Source organism: Petaurus breviceps, unplaced genomic scaffold (genome assembly GCF_028583685.1).
Source record: "Petaurus breviceps papuanus isolate PSGF00001 unplaced genomic scaffold, PetGlider_PUasm1.0 38, whole genome shotgun sequence".
NCBI classification, from domain to species: Eukaryota; Metazoa; Chordata; class Mammalia; order Diprotodontia; family Petauridae; genus Petaurus; species Petaurus breviceps.
Window position 1 is genome coordinate 55,907,660 of NW_027186304.1, and position 22,484 is coordinate 55,930,143.

Below are 22,484 nucleotides of genomic sequence, written 5' to 3' on the forward strand. Positions count from 1 at the left end.
CTCTCTCTCTCTCTCTCTCTCTCTCTCTCTCTCTCTCTCTTTCTCTCTCTCCACACACACACATTATGCCTATCTAGTTACACTCAAATCCACATCTGAATATATATATATATATATATATATGTATATACACATATACATATATATATATATAGTGTATATATGCTTAAAATATCTAACATATCAGGAGTAACCTGAGCCCAGGGTAATTGCAGGAAGGATGGCAATCAGCCAGCCAAAGGCATAGGACACAACTTCTCCACCTGTTCTCTGTCCTCCACTCTAGGCAGACCATACAAATGTTTTTAAAGTGTGAGTATACACATATACACATTTTAAGCAGCTTTTAATAGACTCTAGAAAGTAGAACATTCCAGATTTGGCTTTTACACAAAAATATATAAAACTACAATAAGTCTGTGATTATAATACTTGATGAAATGACTGGCACATTGTAGGCACTTAATATATTCTTACTGATCAGTTAAGCCCTTTGCAGTTGTTGATAATCTAAACATTCGTAATATATAAGTATATATACGTATACATATACATATATGTGTATATAAATACATGTATCTGTAATATATGTATTATAACAAATATGTAATACAGTTGTAATACATAAATATAATGTATATATGTTTCATAATACATACAGTGTCATACAGTAGAAAGAGTACTTCCTCTGGACTCAATTCTGAATTCAAATCCTGCCTCTGATATACACTACCCATGTATTAACCTCTTTCAGCCTCAGTTTCCTCACTCTAAAGTGAAAGGAGTTAGACTAGATGTGCTCTAAGGTACTTTCTAGATCTTGATCAAGGATTCAATATTTTGAATAACAACCTCTAGGCACACTGCTTTGTAACACTACCTTGTGTATATTTGTTAGTGTCCTGAAGACTTTGAATTCAGAGTATTTTCCTAGGTGGCAATATCCCTGTTATTTTGAGTTTATCTGCGCAGGGTCTCAATTATACCAGGTTCTAATCCTCTTTCCCATTGTAATGTTGAATTATCTCTCTGAGGGTTAGTTTTTGAAATCACAGTTAATCTGATAGAAACTCTAAAGAAACCAAGCAATAGCTTCAGTAAGTACAAGAAATGTGTTCTCTCTTATGTGCTAAGGACACATTTAGTGATGGGCTTCATACGTCTTTATTTCTGAGTCTGGGCTAGGAATAGAGGGTTCTCAGGCACATTGACAACTTCCATATATACAAATGGCATGCAGCCCACAAACTCCTTGAGTGTGAGGTTTTCACTGTTTTTATAAAACAGAAAAATCTCTAGAAAAACATAGCACAGTAGTTAAGAGTGCTGGGTCTGGAGTGAGGAAGACTGAGTTAAAATCTAGCCTTAGAAACTTTCTAGTTTTATGATCTTGGGCAAGTCCATTAACCTTTGATTATCTCAGTTTCCTCAATTCTAAAATAGTATTGTTTTGAGATATGTATACAAATGAGATATGTATGAATTGCTTAGTACAGTGCCTGGCACATAGTCAGTGCTACATAAATGCTATTATTAATATTATTATTAATAATTACGTATTGTGATGAGACTAAAATTCTGCCTCTAATATGGGTCTGACTAGAAACAACATTACTTGATAATTATGTACATATACACACCAACAAAACATTTATATAGCACTTAAAATTTCTAAAGTGTTTTTATGTCTTCACTGTATATATAATTGTTGTTATTGTTATTTATATTATTATCCCCCCCCCCACAGAATCCAGTATTTCTTCAGTAAATTCTTTCTCTGGCTCTGACCCTGTAAACTTCACAGACATAGAAAAAGCCCATCAAGGTAATTAACTTAATTAATGAATCTTATAACTTTTATTTTCCCCCTCTGATTTGTCATTAGTGAGCTTCAGTCACTAAACATCACTATACTTACTTTTCTAGGGTTACCTGAAGCCACTGAATCAACCTGGTGGTTCAAATCCTTTTTCCATTCAGATCCTGTTCCTCCAGATATAGAAAGAAAAGAACTGTTCGCTTATAGGTGAGTGTTGGACATTTTTTGATAATTATTTTGGATCCCAACTAAATGAAGCTATATGCTATTCTTTAATTCCCTTGCTACAATTAAGATCTTTCTAAATAAAATATAACAAAAGCTTTATTATTTGTCATGTTCCCAGACAGTCATTGTCATTATCCAAATTTTACCTCATTTTTCCTGTAGATAATTAACTTATCTTTCTCTTGCCTTAACTACAAACATAAGCAAAGGTCATGGGCAGGACTATTTTGGGGGAAAGTCCTGAGAGGTTGTGTTCTAACACAATTGCCAACTGCCAATACTGCCAACACCACCCAAATGGACCTTTTAGAAATCTTAGCTAATTTTAGCACAACCTAACTGCTAAGTCCAAATCACAGCTTAAGATCTGAAGTTGGGAGAGAACTTGAAAATTACATAGTCCCACCCCCTTATTTGCAAATGGGGAAATTCATACTCAGAGGAGTTAAGGACTTACCCAAGGTTACACAGCTATTAAGTAACAGTGCTGGGAACCAAACCCTGGTCCTGTGTCTTCAACTTCAGCATTCTTTACACTATACCACCATTATGGGTACCAGTTTTTAGATTTGTAATGGATATCAGAGTTATTGCTTTCTATAGACTTCTACTTACTAAAGTGCTATACCTCTTATTACAAGGAATAAAAAGAAACTTAATTGTGTTCATTAAAGGTTTTTACTGAAACCTATATGTTAGACATAATCAAACACAAATTATTCCATTGGACCAATGGCTAGTACTGAAATTCCTTATCTTTTTTTCTCTCATTGTCTCTGTTGGCAATATAGTAAAATCTGTGAATTACTTCTCAGAATAATTAGTTCCAATTAATAACTGAAAGGAATATTGTGTTTTACATAGAGGTTAAAACAAAGACTTTTATTCTCATCCAGATCCATGCATCCTTAAATGGTCTGTGCACACCATATTAAAAAAAAGTTTGGGGTTAAAGATGATAAAATGTTGGAATTAAAAAGATTAGTTACCTGATGCTTTAATCAAGTGTCACTCTGGATAATTTAGGTCAAAATTCTAAATCCTTTCATTTCCCCACGAAACAAGTCCATTTCTTGATTCAGCTAGATGATTTCTTAACCTACCACTTTACTTTGTCAATACAGATGTCCCAAGGTTCAGTTATGCCCTGTGCATCTTGCAGCTGCCAATCTTTGCTCTGGAATCCACTGAACAGTCTTGTAATATGCTCAACTCTCCTTTTATTTTTTTTTAACAGCATTAGTAGTTGATTCCAACAATCAAGTTGCCTCTGCCTACTCTACTATAACACATTTGTATCGCTAAACATTAATGATATTCCAGATGACCATATTCCATGGCAGTGAGGCAGTAACCTATTTGAAACCTCAGTTGGGAGAAGAGATGACAACATTAGAAGATACAATGATACTTCAAGTTGTAGTATTCTGTGCTGAAGCTGTCTCTGTACATGTCAGCAACAGAAAGAACAGTGATCATACTTGAGAAGTGTACTTTTTGAGACCTATGCCTTTTCAAATGTATATATTATGTATGTATGTATATATACTTATATATAATAATTCATTTAAGTTATCTTTTGATTATTTACATGACTATCTCTTAGGTTGATTTGTTTTATTAGATATTTTGTATGTTAAGGAAAAGACTCCTCTCAATTCATCTCAATTTAAGACTGAAGTGTTAATCCTTACATGAACTCAAACGCACCCTCCTTGCTCCCAGACATCAAATGACTTTCTTGAGTAATGCTCATTACATCCACCTGAAAGACCTTTCAGAGAAGGTCAGATATGATGGGAACTTTACTTACACAGAAGAGATATCATTTTGTCCTCATGCATATAATCTTATATTTCAAAAACTATCTTCAAAAATAAATAAAATTACCCTCTTGTCTATTACCAAATTTGTCTAGTTGAGGTAAGTTGAGGCAGTCATTTCATTTTAGTCGCTGGATAGTGATATCCAAAGCGGCAATCTATCGTGACCAAATTCATAGGCTAAATCATTCATTTCTGCTTCCACAGAGAGAATGCCATTTGCCTATCACTAAGTGAGGGAGAAAATTGAGTCTATCATCCCATATGCAATGGCTGTTCCCCATGCTTTGAATGCTCTCTTTCCTAGTCTCTGCCTCTTGCAATCTGGTTTCCTTCAAGGCTTAACTTAAAGGATCACCTCCTGCATGAGATCTTTCCTAGTCCCCTTGCTGCTGCTTAGTGCTTTCCCCTACAAGGTTAGCTTGTATCTGCGTTTCGTGTGTATGTGTATGTGTGTGTGTGTTCTATATATACATATATATACGTATGTGCATGTTGTTTTCCCCTTTAGAATGTAGACTAGATTAAAGGCAGAGACGTTAGCTTTTATCTGTATCGCTAGAGGCTAGTGCAGTGCCTGGCAAAAGTAGATGTTTAATAGATGCTTGCTGAGTGATTGATTAATTTACGTTTTGGCTGAGTTTTTTGTTTGTTTGTTTTTTGCCTGACATTTATATAAATGAAATAAATTTGTACTTTTGTCTTGAATCTTTTGGATAATTGCGAGGGATGTCTACTTCACCTTGCATGTGTGGGTGCATTCTTAGAGACATATGCCCTATTTAGGCAGTCCTAACCTCGCTTTGTTTCTGTCTAAAATACGAATTGTGCCTTATGTTTTAGGGTAGTAGAAAGTTTTTTTTTTTTAGTAATTTTTTGCTTGTTTTTAGTATCGAAATTATTTCTTGTGTGCAGTAAATTTCGAAAGAATATCTACAAATAAACCAAATGAATTTCTGTCTCGTATTTTTTTTTTCTTTGCCATTTGGTATATATAGCAAGACAAATGTTGTCAGAATGCTTGCTGAGTTATTTGGTAAATACATAGAAATCATGTGGAGCCCACTCTTTACCTTTGGTTGAAAATTTTTAAAGTTGGTTCTTAAACATTCATTTCTGTTTCCTTTGTATAATGTTTTCAAGTTCTTGCAGAATGAAAAGTTTTATAATTCTATATGCATGATACATCATACTGATTTTATATGTTAAAATACTTTATTGTGAAATGTATAATTATTTATAATTAAAGTAATTTTCTGATCACATTTTTGTATCTATTGTCATAAAGATATGATTTAAACTTTTCAAAATATTTCTTGGAATCATAGATCCCAAGCTGTACCCTAATCTGGAAAGGATAAAAGAAACCATCAAGTTCAAATACTCATCTTTTACAGATAAGGAAACTAAGTCACAAGAGAATAAATGACTTGGACTGGGTCACAGAGGAAATAGAATTTGAAGCCAGATTTTCCTGATTCTAAGTCCAGTGCTCTATATACTATACCATGCTGCCTCTTAATTATTTTGTTTTGAGGGTGGAGAAGATATAACATTGATTGAAAGTGAAAAGATTTTCTTCAGTTAACTCAAAAAAGCAACCATGTAATTTATTCAATTATTTATTCAACAACTATCATATGAATTTAACCCTCATAGGAGTTTATTCATAGTATAACAATGATGGATAATAGGCATTCTATCCTGGGTTTCATCCTTACTTAATGAATTTTATACAGTGGAATGGGCATTTTTTTTTGGAAAAAGGAATCTAGGTAGCTCTTAATTTAATTTAACAGCATTTATAGTATGTCTACTGTGCATACTGTAGAAAATGAGAAAATCAGGCTATCTGCCTGAGTTGGTATCAAAGCTTAGAGAGATATTACCTTTCTAAGAAACATGTGGAAAAGTTTTGGAAGTAGCAGGACTATAGGGGAAACTGTCTCATCAACATGCTGCATTAGAAACTTCTCAGAGATAATTTTTTTGGGTGGAATGTGTAATATTGGGGCCTTTTCTGGGATCTCATCTTTTTCCTTTTCAAGAGTTTATTCACTTATTTACATTTTTTTGGAATACTCTAATATGCATGAATTCTTCAAATTTCCTTTCCTATACAATTATATAAATAGGTCTATTCATTATTGCCATTTGTGATGGTTTTTATTGTAATTAGTTTTTGGTGGAAAGGAGGTATTCTGGAGAATATAAGCTAAAAACGAATCACAAGGAAAACAGCTTTTTTTCTGAACCTCTAAAAGTAATAATTACTGGAGGAGGGGAGTAAGATAGGTATCATTCTAGTCTAATACTCCTCTTGGATATGAGTTAGAGAAAGATCAAGTGCCCAGCTTTAGTCCTACTTCTGCCATCAAAGGGTGAGTCTTTTTCTCCCTTGGAGAATTTGTGTCAGATTTTAGAGGTATCTATCCATTCATATAGCCTGCAAATTGCAGTTTTTTTAAAAAGCTGTGAAGCTGGATATTTTACTTGGTGACATATTGTAGCAGCAAGCACACCCAGGGTGACTTCTAACACAGGTTCTTAGATCTGCTTCTCTAAAGGAAAGCAACTCAAAATGGGTCACAATCTTGATTTAATCAAACATATGTCATTTACCTAGTTCAGGGGAAAAAGGTCAGCACCCCAGTCTTCAGAAAATACAAAAAAGTTACGAGAAGACAGAGAAACAGATCTAGCCGACAGGCTTCCAACTGTCTTGACCATTACATCCATACCTAGTCAGTTACCAGAAAGGGAAGCATCAACATCTGGGTTTCAAAGCTGGGGGCCTCAACGGCTGCCCAGAGTCTCATCTGGTCAAATCACACAGCACTTCTCAAAGTGAGCCCCAAAGCAAAGCCTCATATCAGGATATATATAATCTTCTCCTGGCTCAGAGAATGTCACAACCCTCTTGCCCAATCACACAGCACCAAGGTGTGGGCATTTCTGGCCACAGGCTCATGGTGCACTTAAGCCTATCAAAGGGCCTAGGGGCAGGGAAGATCTTAAATTCCCATTCCCATAAGACCACTTAAAAGATAAATATAGGCAATTCCATAATATCTTGAACTATTAATTTTTTAGATATGTTTTGATACTAGTACTAAGGGAGAGAAAGGAAATATAAACATTCATGTAGCACCTATTATGTCAGGCATTGTGCTAAGTGCCTTATAAGTCTTATCTCATTTGCTCCTCACAACAAGTAAGTGCTATTATTATTTCTTTTTAACAGTAGAGGAAACAGAAACAAACAAAAATTAAGTGACTTGTCCAGAGTCATACAGCTAGTAATTATCTCAGGCTGTTGAAAGTCTTCCTGACTCCAGGCCCAGTGTGCTGTCCAATGTACTGTCAACTGCTTCTAAGCAACTATTTACAAACTTTTGGTTAACTATAAATACTGTTCCAGTCAGCCTTGTATTATTTCAGCAATCAACATGGGCAAACATTTGTACTCACCAAAATAATGGGAATTCTATTTTTTTTATTCAATAAAGATTTTAGGAAAGGCATTTTCTATTTTAGAACTGATTGTGCTGTCATTCATATACCCTGACTTGTTGTTCATGGTAGAAGGATTGGAATAATCCTTTCTCTTCATTGCTACTTCCAGACTCTCCCTTTACCACAATCTCTCAGTAATCTCTCCTCCTTTGAGGTTAATTCAATACACATTTATCACTCAATTAAGATTCTAGTAGTGCATATCTTCTAATCTCCAAGATACTTGCTTTCCTTCTCCAATGATTGTACTATCTAGTTCATATTCTTGTCTTCTAGCTTCTGTGACTATATTAGGAGACTACAGCTTATATATTGATGAATACCTGCACTTCCCAGTTTTATAATATACTCATTTTCATGTGGTCTATTCCTTCATCTCACCATCAGTTATTCACACAGAGATGGTCATACAATTGATCTTGCCGTCACATACAAGTGTCCTGTTTCCATGTTCATGAACTCTGATATTCCTTTATCTGATCATAATTTTTTCATAATTCTACCTTTCCTTCTGCTTTATGCACCCTAACCCTGTTTTTCATCTTCATCATGGACTACAATCCCTTTGCTCCTAAATTTCTTCTCAAGCCACCATCCTTGCACTGGCTGTACCTTTTTCCCTTTCCCATTTTGATTCCTTTGATCCTTTGATCAACTCTATATCATTTTCTCTTGAATTCCCTTACCCCCTTATCCTGTTGCTGATTTTGTCCTGCCAAACCTCAGCCTTGAATTACTCCCACTATCCACAACCTTCACTACCATTCACTTGCTAATGAAACTAGAGAAAATCATGAAACTCTGCTAATGTGGGTCCACTACAAATTTTTGTTGCACAATCTTAATTGGACTATCACCATGATAAAATAACACCTTTAATTGGTTTATTATCCTATTCACTACAGTAGCTTTACCAAAACTTTTCATCATTCTTCATACTTTCAAGGCTCTCATTCCCATATTGCTTTCACTTGAGAATTTGCCCAATATCTCACTGGCCACCAATAAATAAACTGCTGCTTTCCGTGATTATCCTGGAGCTGGTCATCTTGGGAGGCTAGTCTATTACAAGTTCTTTAGAAAATAATAAAAATCTGGGGCGGCTAGGTGGTACGGTGAATAGAGCACCGGGCCTGAAGTCAGGAGGACCTGAGTACAAATCCAACTTCCGACATTTAACACTTATTAGCTGTGTGACCTTGGGCAAGTCACTTAACCCCAATTGAGCTGCTTGCTTTTTCCCCTCTGAAAAGCAAATAATAATGATGATGATGATGATGAAAATCCCTGCCTGCTTTTTGCCCTCCTTGGGGATCTCTAAATCAAAGATCTGAAGGGACCAACCTCATTGCTGTGGGCTAGCAGTTTAGAGCCTCTGACTGTGTGTGTAAGAGAGAAGGCAGACTACATTTGAAAATGTAAAGTAATGGTAACAAGGCTGGGGTGCTATACCAAGGTAACAAATGCTATGTTTATTCTTTAAATTTATAGAGTACTCTAATATATTAAGAGTATTATAATACATTAACTCATGATGAACTAAATAATTTACAGTTAGAGAATACAGGACCATTGCTCACGCAAAACGAGGAGGGATTTTTTTTAAACAAGAAGAAAAATGCTGTCATGAGGGTATTATTGACTGACCAATTTTTTTGAAATTAAATTTTATGTTTATTTTTTGTTTACATCATTCATTTCCACAAGATTTTGAGATACAAATTTTCTCCCCGTTTTTCCCCTACCCACCACCCCTAAAAAGTGGTCCCACTGAATACTCCCTCCCCCAATCTGCTCTCTCCTACATCCTCCCCCATTCCCCCCCTCTGACTTTCCAGTAGGGCAAAATGGATCTCTATACCCCAGTGCCTGTATACCTTATATTTTAACATTTCATTTGAAAATTTTGAATTCCAGATTCTTTCCCTTCCTCCCTCCTCACCTACCCTTGCTGGGAAGATAGGCAATTCAATATAGGTTGTATGTGTGTAGCTACACAAAACATTTCCATAGTGGATATCTTGTGAAAGACTGACTGTATTTCCCTCCATACTATGCCACCTCCCACTTGTTCTATTCTCTACTTCCACCCTGTCCCTTTTCAAAAGTGTGTGCTTCCAACTTCCCTTCCCCTCAGCCTGTCCTCCATTCCATCATCCCCCTTTTCCTCTGCTTCCCCTACTCTCCTGTAGGGTGAGGTATCCTATTTAGCATGTATGTCATTCCCTCCTTAAGCCAAATTCAACGAGAGAAGGTTGACCCATTCCCTTTTGCCTTCCTGTTTCTCCCCTCCATTGTAACAGTTCTCCCCTGCCTCTTCTATGTAAGACAATTTACCCCATACTGTCTCTCCCCATCTCCTCTCATTATATTCCTCTCTCCTCTCAATTTCATCTTTTAAGTATTGTCCCTTCCTTTTAAATTGGTCCTGTGCCCTCTGTCTATGTATACCTGTACACATATATACACTCACATATATATTCATATGTCCATATACCCTCCTATATAGACATATATATGTATGTATACATACACACATATATGCACATTTACATTCTTTTCAACTATTCTCTTACTGAGAAAAGGTTCATAAGTTACAATTATCTTTTTTCAATGTAGGAAGGTAAATAGTTCAACTTTGATGAGTTCCTCATCATTTCTTTTCCCTGTTTACCTTCTAATGCTTCTCTTGCTTCTTGTATCCGAAAGTCAAATTTTCTATTCAACTCTGTTTTTTTTTTCATCAAGAATGCTTGAAAGTCCTCTATTTCATTGAATGACCATATTTTCCCCTGAAACATGATACTCAGTTTTGCTGGGTAGGTAATTCTTGGTTTTAATGCCAGCTCCTGTGACCTCCGGAATATCATATTTCAAGCCCTTCAATCCCTCAATGTAGAAGCTGCCATATCCTGTGTTATCCTGATTGTGTTTCCACAATATTCAAATTGTTTCTTTTTGGCTGCTTGTAACATTTTCTCCTTGATCTGGGAACTCTGGAACCTGGCTGTAATATTTCTAGGAGTTTTCTTTTTGGGATCTTTTTCAAGAGGTGAATTGTGGCTTCTTTCAACCTCTGTTTTGCCCTCTGGTTCTAAAACATCAGGGCAATTTTCCTAGAGAATTTCTTGAAGGATGACTTCTAGATTCTTTTTTTGTTTTTTGATCATGGCTTTCAGGTTGTCCAATAATTTTTCAATTATCTCTCCTGCAACTATTTTCTGGGTTAGTGGTTTTTCCAATGAGATATTTCACATTGCCTTCTATTTTTTCATTTGTTTGGATGTGTTTAATAATATCTTGATTTCTCATAAAGTCCCTAGCTTCCATTTGCTCCAATCTAATTCTGAAGGAATGATTCTCTTCAGTGAACTTTTGAGGTTCTTTTTCCATCTGGCAAATTCAACTTTTTAAGGCATTCTTCTCCTCATTGCCTTTTTGAGCCTCTTTTGCTGTTTGAGTTAATCTATTTTTAAGGTGTTATTTTTTTTTCAGTCAGTTTGTTGACTTGCTTTTCATGATTTTCTTGCATCATTCTGATTTCTCTTCCCAATTTTTCCTCCACTTCTCTTATTTGGTTTTCAAAACCTTCTTAAGCTCCTTTATGGCCTGTAATCATTTCATATTTTCCTTGGAAGCTTTTGGTACAGGAGTTCTGACTTCATTGTCTTCCTTCTGTGTTCCATGCTTTGATCCTTTTTGTTCCCCAAAAAGAAATCTAAGGTTTGACTGCTGTGCTTGCTTTGCTTCTTTTGCTTGCTCATGTTGCCTCTCAATTGCTTGACTTTTGAGTTTTTTACCATGATAGAACTCTGCTTCCAGAATGGAGAGAGCTTTGTCCCAAATCACTGGTGTTTTTGTAGCTGCCAGAGCTATTAGTTGGGTGCCCTCTTTGAAGCCTGCTTGGGCACCTGGTCATGCACCCCAGGACCTCCACCCTAGACAGCAATCCAGATCCAAGCAGAATAAAGAAAAAGTGATTATCCCTCAAACTGGTCACTTGCTCCCCCTACAATCTGCAGGCTGAGAGCTCTAAAGCAGCTGCGTGGCAGTGACCACTTCACCTCAGCCACTTCTCCCTCTGGGGGCAGAGGCCAGACCACACTCCTGGACCACCTGTTCCCAAAGTCCATTCTCACTATGTCTTTGGCATTTATGGGTTGATAAATCTTGAAACTGCCACAGCAGCTGGTGATCCACTCTCCTGAAGTCAGCTCCAGGCTTGGTGCCACCCTGAGGTTAAAACCTCATGCTCAGGCAGGGCTGGGCTCTGCTCCCAGTGCACTGTGATAGACCCTTCCTGTCTGCCAGGCTTTCAGTGGGAAGTTTGTTTCTTTCTGTCACTTTGTGGGTTCTGTAGCTCTAAAGTTTGTTTAGAGTCATTTTTTAAAGGTGTTTGAGGTGGTTATGTGGGGAGCACAGGGAGTTTTCCTGCTTCTACACCACCATTTTGTTTCTCCCCCCCCCCCCACCCTCCCTTGACTCACCAATTTTAATATCCCTTTAAGTGTCTCTGTAGAACTCTGGAATGCCCACTGTGGGAAAACCCTGTGGAAAAAAAATACTGACTCCCTAAATTCAAACACATTCTTCACTGTCATATTCATCTGGTGAAGGAGTGGGGAGTGGGGAAATGTTTGTAACCATCCTGCCTTCCTTCCCTCTTCTGGCTGAAGCTCCAGGAGATCACATCCACAGCCAGCCCAGTTGTGGCCTTCACTTCCTCCGCTAAAGTAACCAAGAGAGGAATGACTTCAACTAGATCCAGGGCTGACAGCAAATCTGGGGAAGCAGAGCCATACAAACTAGATGATATGATCCTCCTATCAAAGAGGTCAGTCAGTAGAACTGGGAAAGATATGTATCCAGCCTTGAACTTTTTATTGTGTTTTATGTCCCTCTACTGGAATATTGGTTTTTGCTTTAGAAAGTAAAAGTGGAATTGGAATGACTAAAAGAGAGAGAGAGAGAGAGAGAGAGAGAGATACCCATAGAAGATTAAATAGGCAGTAGGTATTTTAGGAAGACTGGTTGGTTGTAGAAATCATATTCTTATTATCCAAATGAAAATGCCAGTACCTCTGAAAGAAACTGAACATTTCTAAATTTGAGAGGGAAAAAAAGTTAATTTGAAAGGTGTTTTGTTGTAGTGCAGTGATTTCAAACTCAAATTACAACAGGGCCATTAAAACATATGCAGGGATGCCTGAGGGCTACATATTAACTTAGAAAACCATACATGTTAACCATATCTATGTTCTACCATATCTTTATTTTGCTAATATGGCACCTAACACCTGTACTCAAGGATATATATTCATGCAGATTCTTCTTTGAAATTCATAGTTATAATGCATGGAAGATTAAACTATACATTGATTACATTGGGAAAATTTGAGCTCACTGGAAAGCATGCAAATCAGTGTTTATCAAAATGAGAATCAGAGAAATCTGGTAATAGCTTTGCATAAGGGATTTAGTTTTGATAACTTCTAACAATACCTTACCAAGACCACACTGGAAATAGACCTATGCACAAATAAATTAAGATGCTTGGCACTGTGATTCATGGGAGGTAATCTTATAATCTCACAATTCTAAAGCAGCTGAGAAATCATTTAGTTCAAGTCCCTAAACAAGTATCCCCTCTACATATATCTGACAGACAACTGGATATCCAGCCTTGGCTTAAAGATCTCTAGCATGCATTTTAGTAAACTCAAATGAAAAATGAGTTTTTATTTTGTTTTGTCTTTAACCAAATCAAAATTTGTCTCTTTAGAATTTTTTCTTGTTATATTTAATTTCACTGTCTTAGGTAAGACAGAATAACTACTATTTCTTCCCTGTGATGACTTTTTGAATAATTGCAAACAACAAATATGTTGCCCCTAATTCTACATGTTGCAATGGAGAGTGTTCCAGAGCTAGAGTTAAGAAGAAAAATGCCTGTTTGACCCTGTTCAAATTTAATTTAGCTAGCATTTACATAGTACTTTAAATTTCAGAAAGTTCTTTATAAATATTTTCTCATTTTATGCTCAAAACAAAAAAAAGGTGTTAGGTGCCTTTATTATCTCCATTCTACATAGGGGGAACCTGAGAAAGACAGAGTTTAAATGATTTGCCAAGGATCACATAGGTAGTAAGCATCTGAGGCCAGATTTGAATGCAGGTCTTTTTTTTTTTTAAAGCAATTGGGGTTAAGTAACTTGCTCAAGGTTACATGGCCAGTTATTTCTGGGTGTGGTGCTGAGTATCTGAGCCCGGATTCGATCCCCCAGGTCATCCTGACACTGGGGCTGGTACTCTTACTCGCTGAGCCACCAGGCCACCCCGAATACAGGTCTTTCTAATGCCAGGTCCAGTGATCTATACATTGTGTCATCTAGCTGTCTAGGGATGATAAACACACCTCTTTCATAAGGTTATTTTGAGGATCAAATTTAAAAAAATATATATATATTGCTTAAAATATATAAAATTAAAGCAAAATATTTTAAAATATATGTGCACATACATGTCTATATAAACATACATATATACATTTAATATTTTGTGCATGCATACTTATTTGTATACATGCTTATCTATGCACATATATGTCTCTGTGTATGTATGTGCATGCTTTGTAAACCATGAAGTACCACATAAATGCTCATTATCAGGCTGTCAGGCCATAATAGCCTCAGCTAAAGATTGCTGTTCTCTGGAAGAATATAATTGTCTTAGTGATGACATATTTTCAATGTTAAATCACATCTGGTGGCCAAGCCAGTATAGGTGCTATTCTTTTTGTGATAATGATCTTGGTTGAGACTACTATTATGTTGGGGACTGAGGCAGTCTGACTTCTTGCAAAAGTTACAAAAGAAGGAAAAAGTGCTGAAACTTTAGCATATGGACAATGAACTTCCAAGGGGCTATACTTCAACAAAGTAAATGATCAATCACTTACTTTCACTTTAAAGATAGAAAAGAATTCTGTTCAACAGCAGTCTCTTGAACATTGAGTTAGGTAATCAGTCAAATGAATTACTGGTCACCGAAGACAGGGACCTATGGTAGCTCTCCATAAGATTGACAGTGAGAAGGAAATCTGGAATAGAAATGAAGTGATTCCTTTATTTCAGAATTAAATACTGATTGATTCAGCAAATTCCTTACTTTTGGAATTCCATTCTTTTGTATTGTTTTAAAAGGATGCAGTGTATTATTTTTACTTCACATTGAATGATTTAAATAGAAAAGGAAAGACAGATGAATCCTGAGAATAAACTGATCATTGCTTCAACCTTCCCCCTTCCCCCCCCTTCTTTCAATCTGGATTGATTTTTCTTGGTCATTTCTTTCTTGCTACTGTTCCTGCTTAATATTCTTGATGGGGAGTTGATCATTTTCTCTCTATTGTGCAGAAAGCTTCCATTATATGTTCATCACATTTGGCTGCTGTTCATTTTCTGAGGTTGAAAGTAAATTTAAGGAAGAGTGGTCATGAATGTCAATTCTCAAAGACTACTAATTTTGAGCTCCTGGGAAGTAAAAGATCTTACATTGAGAACAAATTGACTGTATTAAATGTAAAGAGTTAGGAGTGGCACAAGAACTCCAGACTTGGTACCAACTCAGTAGGGGTGAGGCTTTTAAACTCATGATATTATATAACTAAAAGGTGAATTCGTTGTATATATCTTTATCACACACAACTGTAGAATCTGCAAATTTTTTTTCTTTGCTAGGCTAATAATTCTGGGGCAGAACTCTTCTGAGCAATTTTGAATGCCACTCCTTTCAGAAGTGAAAGTGTCAGTTGGCAGGTGCAGAGTTTATCAAAATAAATTACTACAACCCACTTTCTCACGTTTTGGAGGACAATTTGAGTTGAAGCTGATAGGCTGCTTAGGTTAATCACTGCTTTTCTATGCAGTTTAACAGAGCTATATTTTCACTTCATTTTTAAATGACAGCAATGACTTCCCTCAGAATAATGTCCATCTCCTAATGTGATGAATAGGGCAACTGGAGTGACAGGCAAGGAGTGGGGAGTAGCTACAGGTAAATAGACAAATAGAGGTTCATTAGCTGGTGGTGTAGTGGACAGAGCACTGGGCCTAGAGTTAGAAATGACTTCAAATCTGACCTAAGACACTTATTAGCTGTATGATTCTGACAGTTTCTTCAACTGGAAAATGGGGATAATAGCATCAACTACTTTTCAAGCTGTCATGAGAATCAAATGAGATAATGTTTGTTAAAATGCTAATACAACTGATATTTTTAAAAACCCTGATACATAGTAGGTGCTATATAAATGCTTATTCTTTTCCCCCTACTAAAAATAATACTCCTACAGTAATGATTTATTCTGTACTTGGATCACACCTTCCATTTTTAAAAAAAATTAATGATTTGTTTTTAGTTTTCAACATTCACTTCCATAAGTTTATATATATACACACACACACATAAAATATTTACTTTCTATCTACTTTGGTGCCTCCAAGTAACATTTCTAAAGTCATAGTTTTTGGGAATGACAAATAAGAGAGAAGAGGTCTACAAAATTTTAAAAGCCATTGTTAAAATGGTAAAGAATAAGCAATATTTAGTCTAAAGGTTTCTGGATTACAAGAAACAGTTACTATTTACATTTTTATTTGCCCAGGGATATTAAGCTAGAGTGGTTATTTGTTTTCCTAATTGACCCTAATTCTAGCCTTAAGGTCCTATAGTAAAGAGATACATAAAGTAATGTATATCCATTGAAGGAGGAAAATCAGCTTAATTTTTTTCTCATTTGGATGACTATTCATATTCCTTTTCATCTAACAAATATCCCCTAAGCACCTACTATGTACAGAATATTATACTAGATACCTCATGTGGATAGAAAAATAAAGACAACCCAATCCTCAAGGAGACCATTTTCCCATCTTGCTTAAAAAAAAACTCAGTGCCACACTTCCTGTCACTTATTTCATTTCTCTTCATGAATAATATTTCTTTCCTTGTTCATTCAAAAAAATTAAAAATAAATAGCCTATTCTTTATCTACATTATAGAACTACAAATGGGGAGTTAAGCATGCTGTTCAATGTTCATTGAAATGCTTGCTATTTGTCTCTCTGTTGGAAAGAAATGCTGTTTCATAGAGAAGTTGTATTTTTTGTTCAAGTAAAAGCAGACCTTACACACCCAATACAAATTGATTCAAGTGACATTACTGCTGCACTTGACTTGTTGACTCTATAAAAGAAACTTGCCATTTTGGTATCCCAGGGAGTCTGAATCATGTTAGCAACTGTGCTGCTGTTTCCTCATTGTTTCTTGTATTTTGAAGCAAGATTAATTTTGTCCCTCCCAGTGCAGAGGGGGTGATAATTACATTAGAAGGCTTGTATACAAGCCTTGTTGAATAGTGGTCAGAGCATGAAATTTGTATTCAAGGGTCCTTGTTGGTTCATATCCTGTTTTTTGATTACAAGAAGTTGTTTTTTTTAAAAACATTATAAGAGTAATTTTGGCAAGTTTTTTTCTTCTCTCTGGGTCTTAGTTTCTTTATTTCTGTTCCAAATTAGTTGGACCAGATGACCTGGAAGATCCCTTCATGAGTCAAGCCTCTCTATGTAATATTTTGTTAACTGTAGCAGCAAATCTGATGTGTATATATATATATATATATATATATGTATGTATGTGTATATATATATATATACATATATATATATACAAGTTCATATTTACCATAAAATGGAGATTTTTTAAACATTAGAAAGGAGCTACCTCTTCCCTCTCTTGTTTTATTGATTGCTCAAATGTAATTACAACATGAGTTATTAAATTTTATTTAAGTTCACCAAACATAGAGAGTTTGCTCTGTGCAATGTGTTTTGCTAGACTATGGATTTACAAAGATAAAAAAAAAGAAAAATAGTTCCTACCTTCAAGGACCCTTTATTATACCAGGGAGATACTGCATGCAAACAAATTAGGATGATACACAGTAAGTGGAGGAAGAAGAAAACACTCACTATTACTACTATCAAAGCAATTTTTACTGAAGAGAAGACACAAGTTGAAGGAGTCTGAGAGGTAGAAATGAGGATAGAGTGGGAACTTAAAGACCAACATAATCTACCTTCTGTCCTTTTATAAATAAGCTTACTGTGAGGCATGACTTCTCAGAAGTGAAGCCTCCTCCAAAGGGTTAATAGTTTTTGTATTATTGAAACACAGTTTGTTCCCTTACAGAATACTCTTGCCTTTTCTTGTCCTTTGTTCCTTGTTGCTGGGGAAGATTCACAGGAATAGATTGTGTCCCCTAAAGCCCAGCCAATGGAATAAGGGGAAGGCAGTTGGGGGCTGGGGGCTCACATTAGGGTATAAAAGGACCTTGCTTTCTGGAATCAATTTGTACTTCCCTGCCTGGTGCCATTAGAGCAAAGAGGATGGTATTTTTACTCATAAGAAAGCAATAAACTCATTTCTGCTTTTAGGTATCTAACTCTTTGTATTGATTTTTTTGTAGTGTTCTCTATCCAGCACATTGGGTTGAGAAAAGTGACTGCCCTGAGGTCACATGACTAGATACTGACAAGGCCAGAATTAGAACAAGTCACTATTTTTGACTATTTTTGACCTTTTTGTGTATGTCCAGTGCTTAATACAGTGCCTGACAACAGTAATAAATGCTTGTTGACTTGAATGATGACTCTTTCTACTAGTCTATTACTTGCTGGAGATAACTATTACATTTTGGGGTAGAGAGGGAAGAGAATCCTGTATGAGTTTTTGATGAATAATGATTATTGCTACTACAATTTATTAAAATTTATGACTCAATGGCCACTACTGGTAGATAAGTGAAAATAGGAGGTGGGTAATTTCCTAGTCACGTATCCATAGGTGCCCTTGTACATGCTTTCTATCTAATCTTGACCTTTCCTCAAATCAGAACAGTTTATCAGACTCTGTTACACAGACCAACTTGGGATGCCATTTTGCAGATTCTCTATCTTCTGTATTAAATAGTTTCCCTAAGACTTTACCTGAGTAAGCAAACAGTTAATGTTTAAAATGTTACTTAAGGACAATTGGAAGTAATTATCACCTTGCTGAGTTGCACAGTAATTTGGTGCATTCTAAAGAGGGGATGCCCTTTAGAAAAGATCTGTATTTTAAGGCAGATTCATTTAGTAGTAGGATTAATTTCGCTGTAAATAAATGTCTTCCAGGGAATCCTCTGAAGACTTGCCAATTGTCCTACAAATACAACTTTCTTGTAGAGTATCACTCCCAAGACAAAAATGTCATTTTTTTGTGGATTATTTTAGGTTTTTATTTGAAAATATCCTTTGAACAGCTCCTGTAGTAAAATTACAAACCATATTAATTAAAACAAGTGCCCACAATATCAGCAGGGACAGACACGAGGGAAAAGAATGGTGGTAAAAGACTGGACAAGCCCTTTCCCTACCGCAAGAGATCAAGGTTAAGAAGTTACCATTTAGGTAACTAAATGGGAAGAGCAATTAGTTGCTTCTACCCCATGCTACAAAGAGTAAACTGGATTTAAATCTTGTACCTAACTCCAGTTTTTATTTGTAGCAGAAGTTATACAACACTATTCCAGAATTTTAATGTAATACAATTTGTTCTATAATATGCTGTTGGCCACAGGAATCAAGAGTTACATAAATTTAATCCTGAAGTGACCAAGCTGATAAATTACATTCTTGAATTTAACAAATTAAATTCAATAGATATTAAGTGCCTACTTTGTGTAAGAAATTCTTGACCAGAGTTCTGGAATGGAACACAGTGCATCTATACATTATAAAAAGCTGCTTTTAAGAGCCTCTTATTAATGACTGAAAGTATTAATAGCTTTCCTTTAGCAATAGGTAATTTGACCTTTGACTTACCCTTATTTCTTTTATTCAGGAACTATCATGGGGAGGGCAGGCCTTGTGTTTTTATTCCCTACCTTCATCTTCCCAGCTGTTGTAGAATTAGGAGGAAGGGGAGCCGGTTGGTGGGGAATGTAGGCAGGGATAGCATCCTATGAATTGGAGTTCTACTTTTTTATAATCTTACTATTATCAGGAAGTAGCTGGTAGAGATATGGGCAAGTTTATACATTTCTAAAATATTCTTTATTAAGACAGGTTTAACTCCCAGAAGCTATAAAAATCACACACAGCAACAACTGACTAATAAAATCACACAACAACTCAGCCTGGCCAAATGGGAAAAAGGCACAGGAAACAAGTAGTGCTTATCATCAAACATGACTGAGACTGGTTCTTTCTCTGGCATGCTTTGTCTTAAGAGTGCTGGGTTTGTGACTGGTAATTTGGAAGTTAATTGGCATCTGGCAGTTTGGAATAGAAAGAAAAAAGCCAGTGATGGGTGAAGGAAGTCCTTCCTTAAAATGTTCCTTGTTTTTTGAAGGTCAGTTATTTCTCTTTATGGAAAGTGTGAACAAACTAGGTAGTCACAGATTATCTTGTGTAGGAAACTAAGAGGGAGAAACGGGAAGGGAGCTTCCTGGGCATGATACCATTTGCTAGGTCACAGAGCACACCCCAATGTAAGGCAGATCTCTTCTTCATGGTTGGCACTAAGTAGTTGTTGGGGACATATAGGTGCTGAGGCTTGGGCTGGGGCTCTGACCTACAGATCATCTGCTCTCGAACACCCCAACGAAGGTCTTTCCTTTGATCCTCTCCAGGGAACCTCATTGAATCCCATTCTCTTTTGTACTCAAAGTACCGGGCTACTCGGTCAGTCTTTCCCCAGTTTCGGCCTAGCTGATCCAACTCTGGGAGGATGAATGACTTGGGTCGGTTAGCAACAATTAGATCTTGTTCATAAACTGGAGATTCCATTGCTTCTCTTTGTAGGTAGCAGATAATTTCTTCTTCTTCCCGAGAAATGTCCTGGTACGAACGCTGTGGGTACAAATTTTCTGAACTATCCATACCTTCAGGCTTAGCCTCGATGTCTGCCCGGCATGGCTGCAAATTCATTATTAGTCTTTGCCTCAAGTCCCAGAGCTCCATGTCATTTTCTATACTAGACCCTGAATCGCTTATAACAGACTCATCTGTAACCAGTACTTCACCATCTGGCTTCCTACGCAGCACTTTCCTCTTCATTACTGGCTTCCGGGCTATCTGGGTGGTGTCTGAGCCAGTCTCTGAAACCATAAGATCTTCTTGTGAGCACCGCAGATGCATAGGTAGAGAGGGTGCCTTGCCCAGGATCACCGAAGCTTTACTATAGGGATCATACTGTTTTGATCTGGCTTCTCTTATGGTAACTCCCTCCCCCTGTTCTGCACAGATGTGGGTAAAGGTGATAGCTGCAGCTGCCATACGTTCTTCTGGATCCATAGTGGCCCATTTTTGCTTATCAGGCACCATGAGTTTCTCCATTGCTTCTTTTATGCTGTAGGCATGTCTTTTTCCTGCCATTGAAATTACTTAAGGTGAAAGTTTCTTAATTGTTTCTGAGTTTTTCTTCCAGTGTGGAATATAACCATTAAGTTCTTTCAATTGGCTTAGCTTCAATTTTATCACCTTGAAGATGGAGCTGAATACTTGAGAAGATGTGGATCAAGGCACTCAGAAATCTTCATCGCTTCCCAGCTGCCCTGTCCAGGAAGCAGCAACCAGCTTTCTTGGACCCAGTCGCCTTTTGGGTGGGACCAGCCACCCCTCCAAAAATGTCATTTTTGAAAAAGGCTTGTCTGCTTTCTGTGGCTATTATTTTTCTTTATTTTTTTTCCTTTTCCTTTCTATTTGACTTTTGAAAGGCTGCAAAAGGAAATCTGAAGCTTTAACATTTCTTTTATTAGTAAATAATGGCAAAATTAGGAAAAATCATTAAGAATTATTTATGAAATAATGGCAAAACCCAATGTGCTGTAGTGGGATGAGTTCTGCAATTGGGATAAAAGAATCTGAGTTGAAATCAGACCTATTTACCTATTTGACCTTGGGAGTCTCATTTCTGTTCTTTCTCTTGGAGTCAATTTGCTGATCTGTCAGATGGCAAGAGATGGACTAGGATGGATGATCTGGAAGGTTCAAAATCTATGATCTTTCCTCTCTATACCTTTTTATTCTTCTGACTTAGCTATATCTTCCTGTGTTGTCTCTTGCATATATTGTCCACAATTTTGAGATCAGTCTAATCTCTTTGAAAATCTTTCATAACTGGATACATCCGGAAGTTCTAGCCTCATTGGACATTATATCTTCGCTGACACTGTCCTGTTTGGTCAAACTAACCACATTGTTCTCATATATAAATCCATCTGTCTTTGCCCCAATTGAACCCCATTCCCAAATGTACTCTTTACCATTCTGACAGCATCATTGCAGAAGAGGACACAAGACTAAGAGACATTTTGCATTTTTCTTTGTTTCATGGTTTTTCATGAACAAAAGAATCATCACCAAGTGACTATCGCTGATAATGAGCTGTTTTGTCTTTAGTTAAGCTGATCAGACTTAATCTGTTCCTGTGATTATATGTGGAATCTTTACAGAATCATAGACACTGTAAGAATTTGTGCTCTACTGGCATAATTTGTGTATAATCAGTATCACCTTCACCCCATGAGACATTGAAGTAGGTCTTTGCGAATGCTGTTACTAATTGTGGTCTTATTTTTATAGGATTTAGGGGATAACAGACTAGCTCTTTCCTGTGTCAACTTGGACATATTCAAATAATCTCAAAGTTGTCAGTAAGACTTTAAAGTTAACATATCCATGTCATCTCAGAGTTATCAGCACCATTTGGTGTTCTGCTGGTCTCATGGTGGATGACTGGAGTTTTTCTGAGATTTATATATGATAGGACCAAAGAGCTATTACAGCAAAACCTGGATTGCTTCCCCTAAAGGGATGTGAGTTTTGGTTAATATATAACAATTTACACATTATTATACATATACATATACTAAAATACATATAGCATAAAATGATATATAATATAATTTTGGTTAATATATACTACAATTTATAAATTGTGCTCCTTTGATCTTTAGGGCAGTTTGTATGTGACTTTTTGGTTCCTCTTTGAAA

The 22,484-nt window shown here is 36.4% G+C and overlaps 2 protein-coding genes across 2 annotated transcripts in view; one reads left to right on the plus strand and one right to left on the minus strand.

The window, feature by feature from the left end:
- Positions 1-5,135, plus strand: part of PPDPFL (pancreatic progenitor cell differentiation and proliferation factor like) — a 6,685-nt gene extending 1,550 nt beyond the window's left edge. The window contains exons 3-5 of the mRNA XM_069099920.1: positions 1,748-1,825; positions 1,927-2,026; positions 3,285-5,135. Of these exons, the coding sequence (XP_068956021.1) occupies positions 1,748-1,825; positions 1,927-2,026; positions 3,285-3,297 (191 nt within the window). The 3' untranslated portion in view covers positions 3,298-5,135. The remainder of the gene's footprint in view (positions 1-1,747; positions 1,826-1,926; positions 2,027-3,284) is intronic.
- Positions 5,136-18,855: 13,720 nt separating this feature from the next.
- LOC138170097 (centriolar and ciliogenesis-associated protein HYSL1-like) lies at positions 18,856-21,105 on the minus strand. Its single transcript, XM_069099505.1, has one exon. It carries the CDS (start codon positions 20,862-20,864, stop codon positions 19,890-19,892), a length of 975 nt encoding a protein of 324 aa, XP_068955606.1. The 5' UTR covers positions 20,865-21,105; the 3' UTR covers positions 18,856-19,889.
- Positions 21,106-22,484: the final 1,379 nt, after the last annotated feature.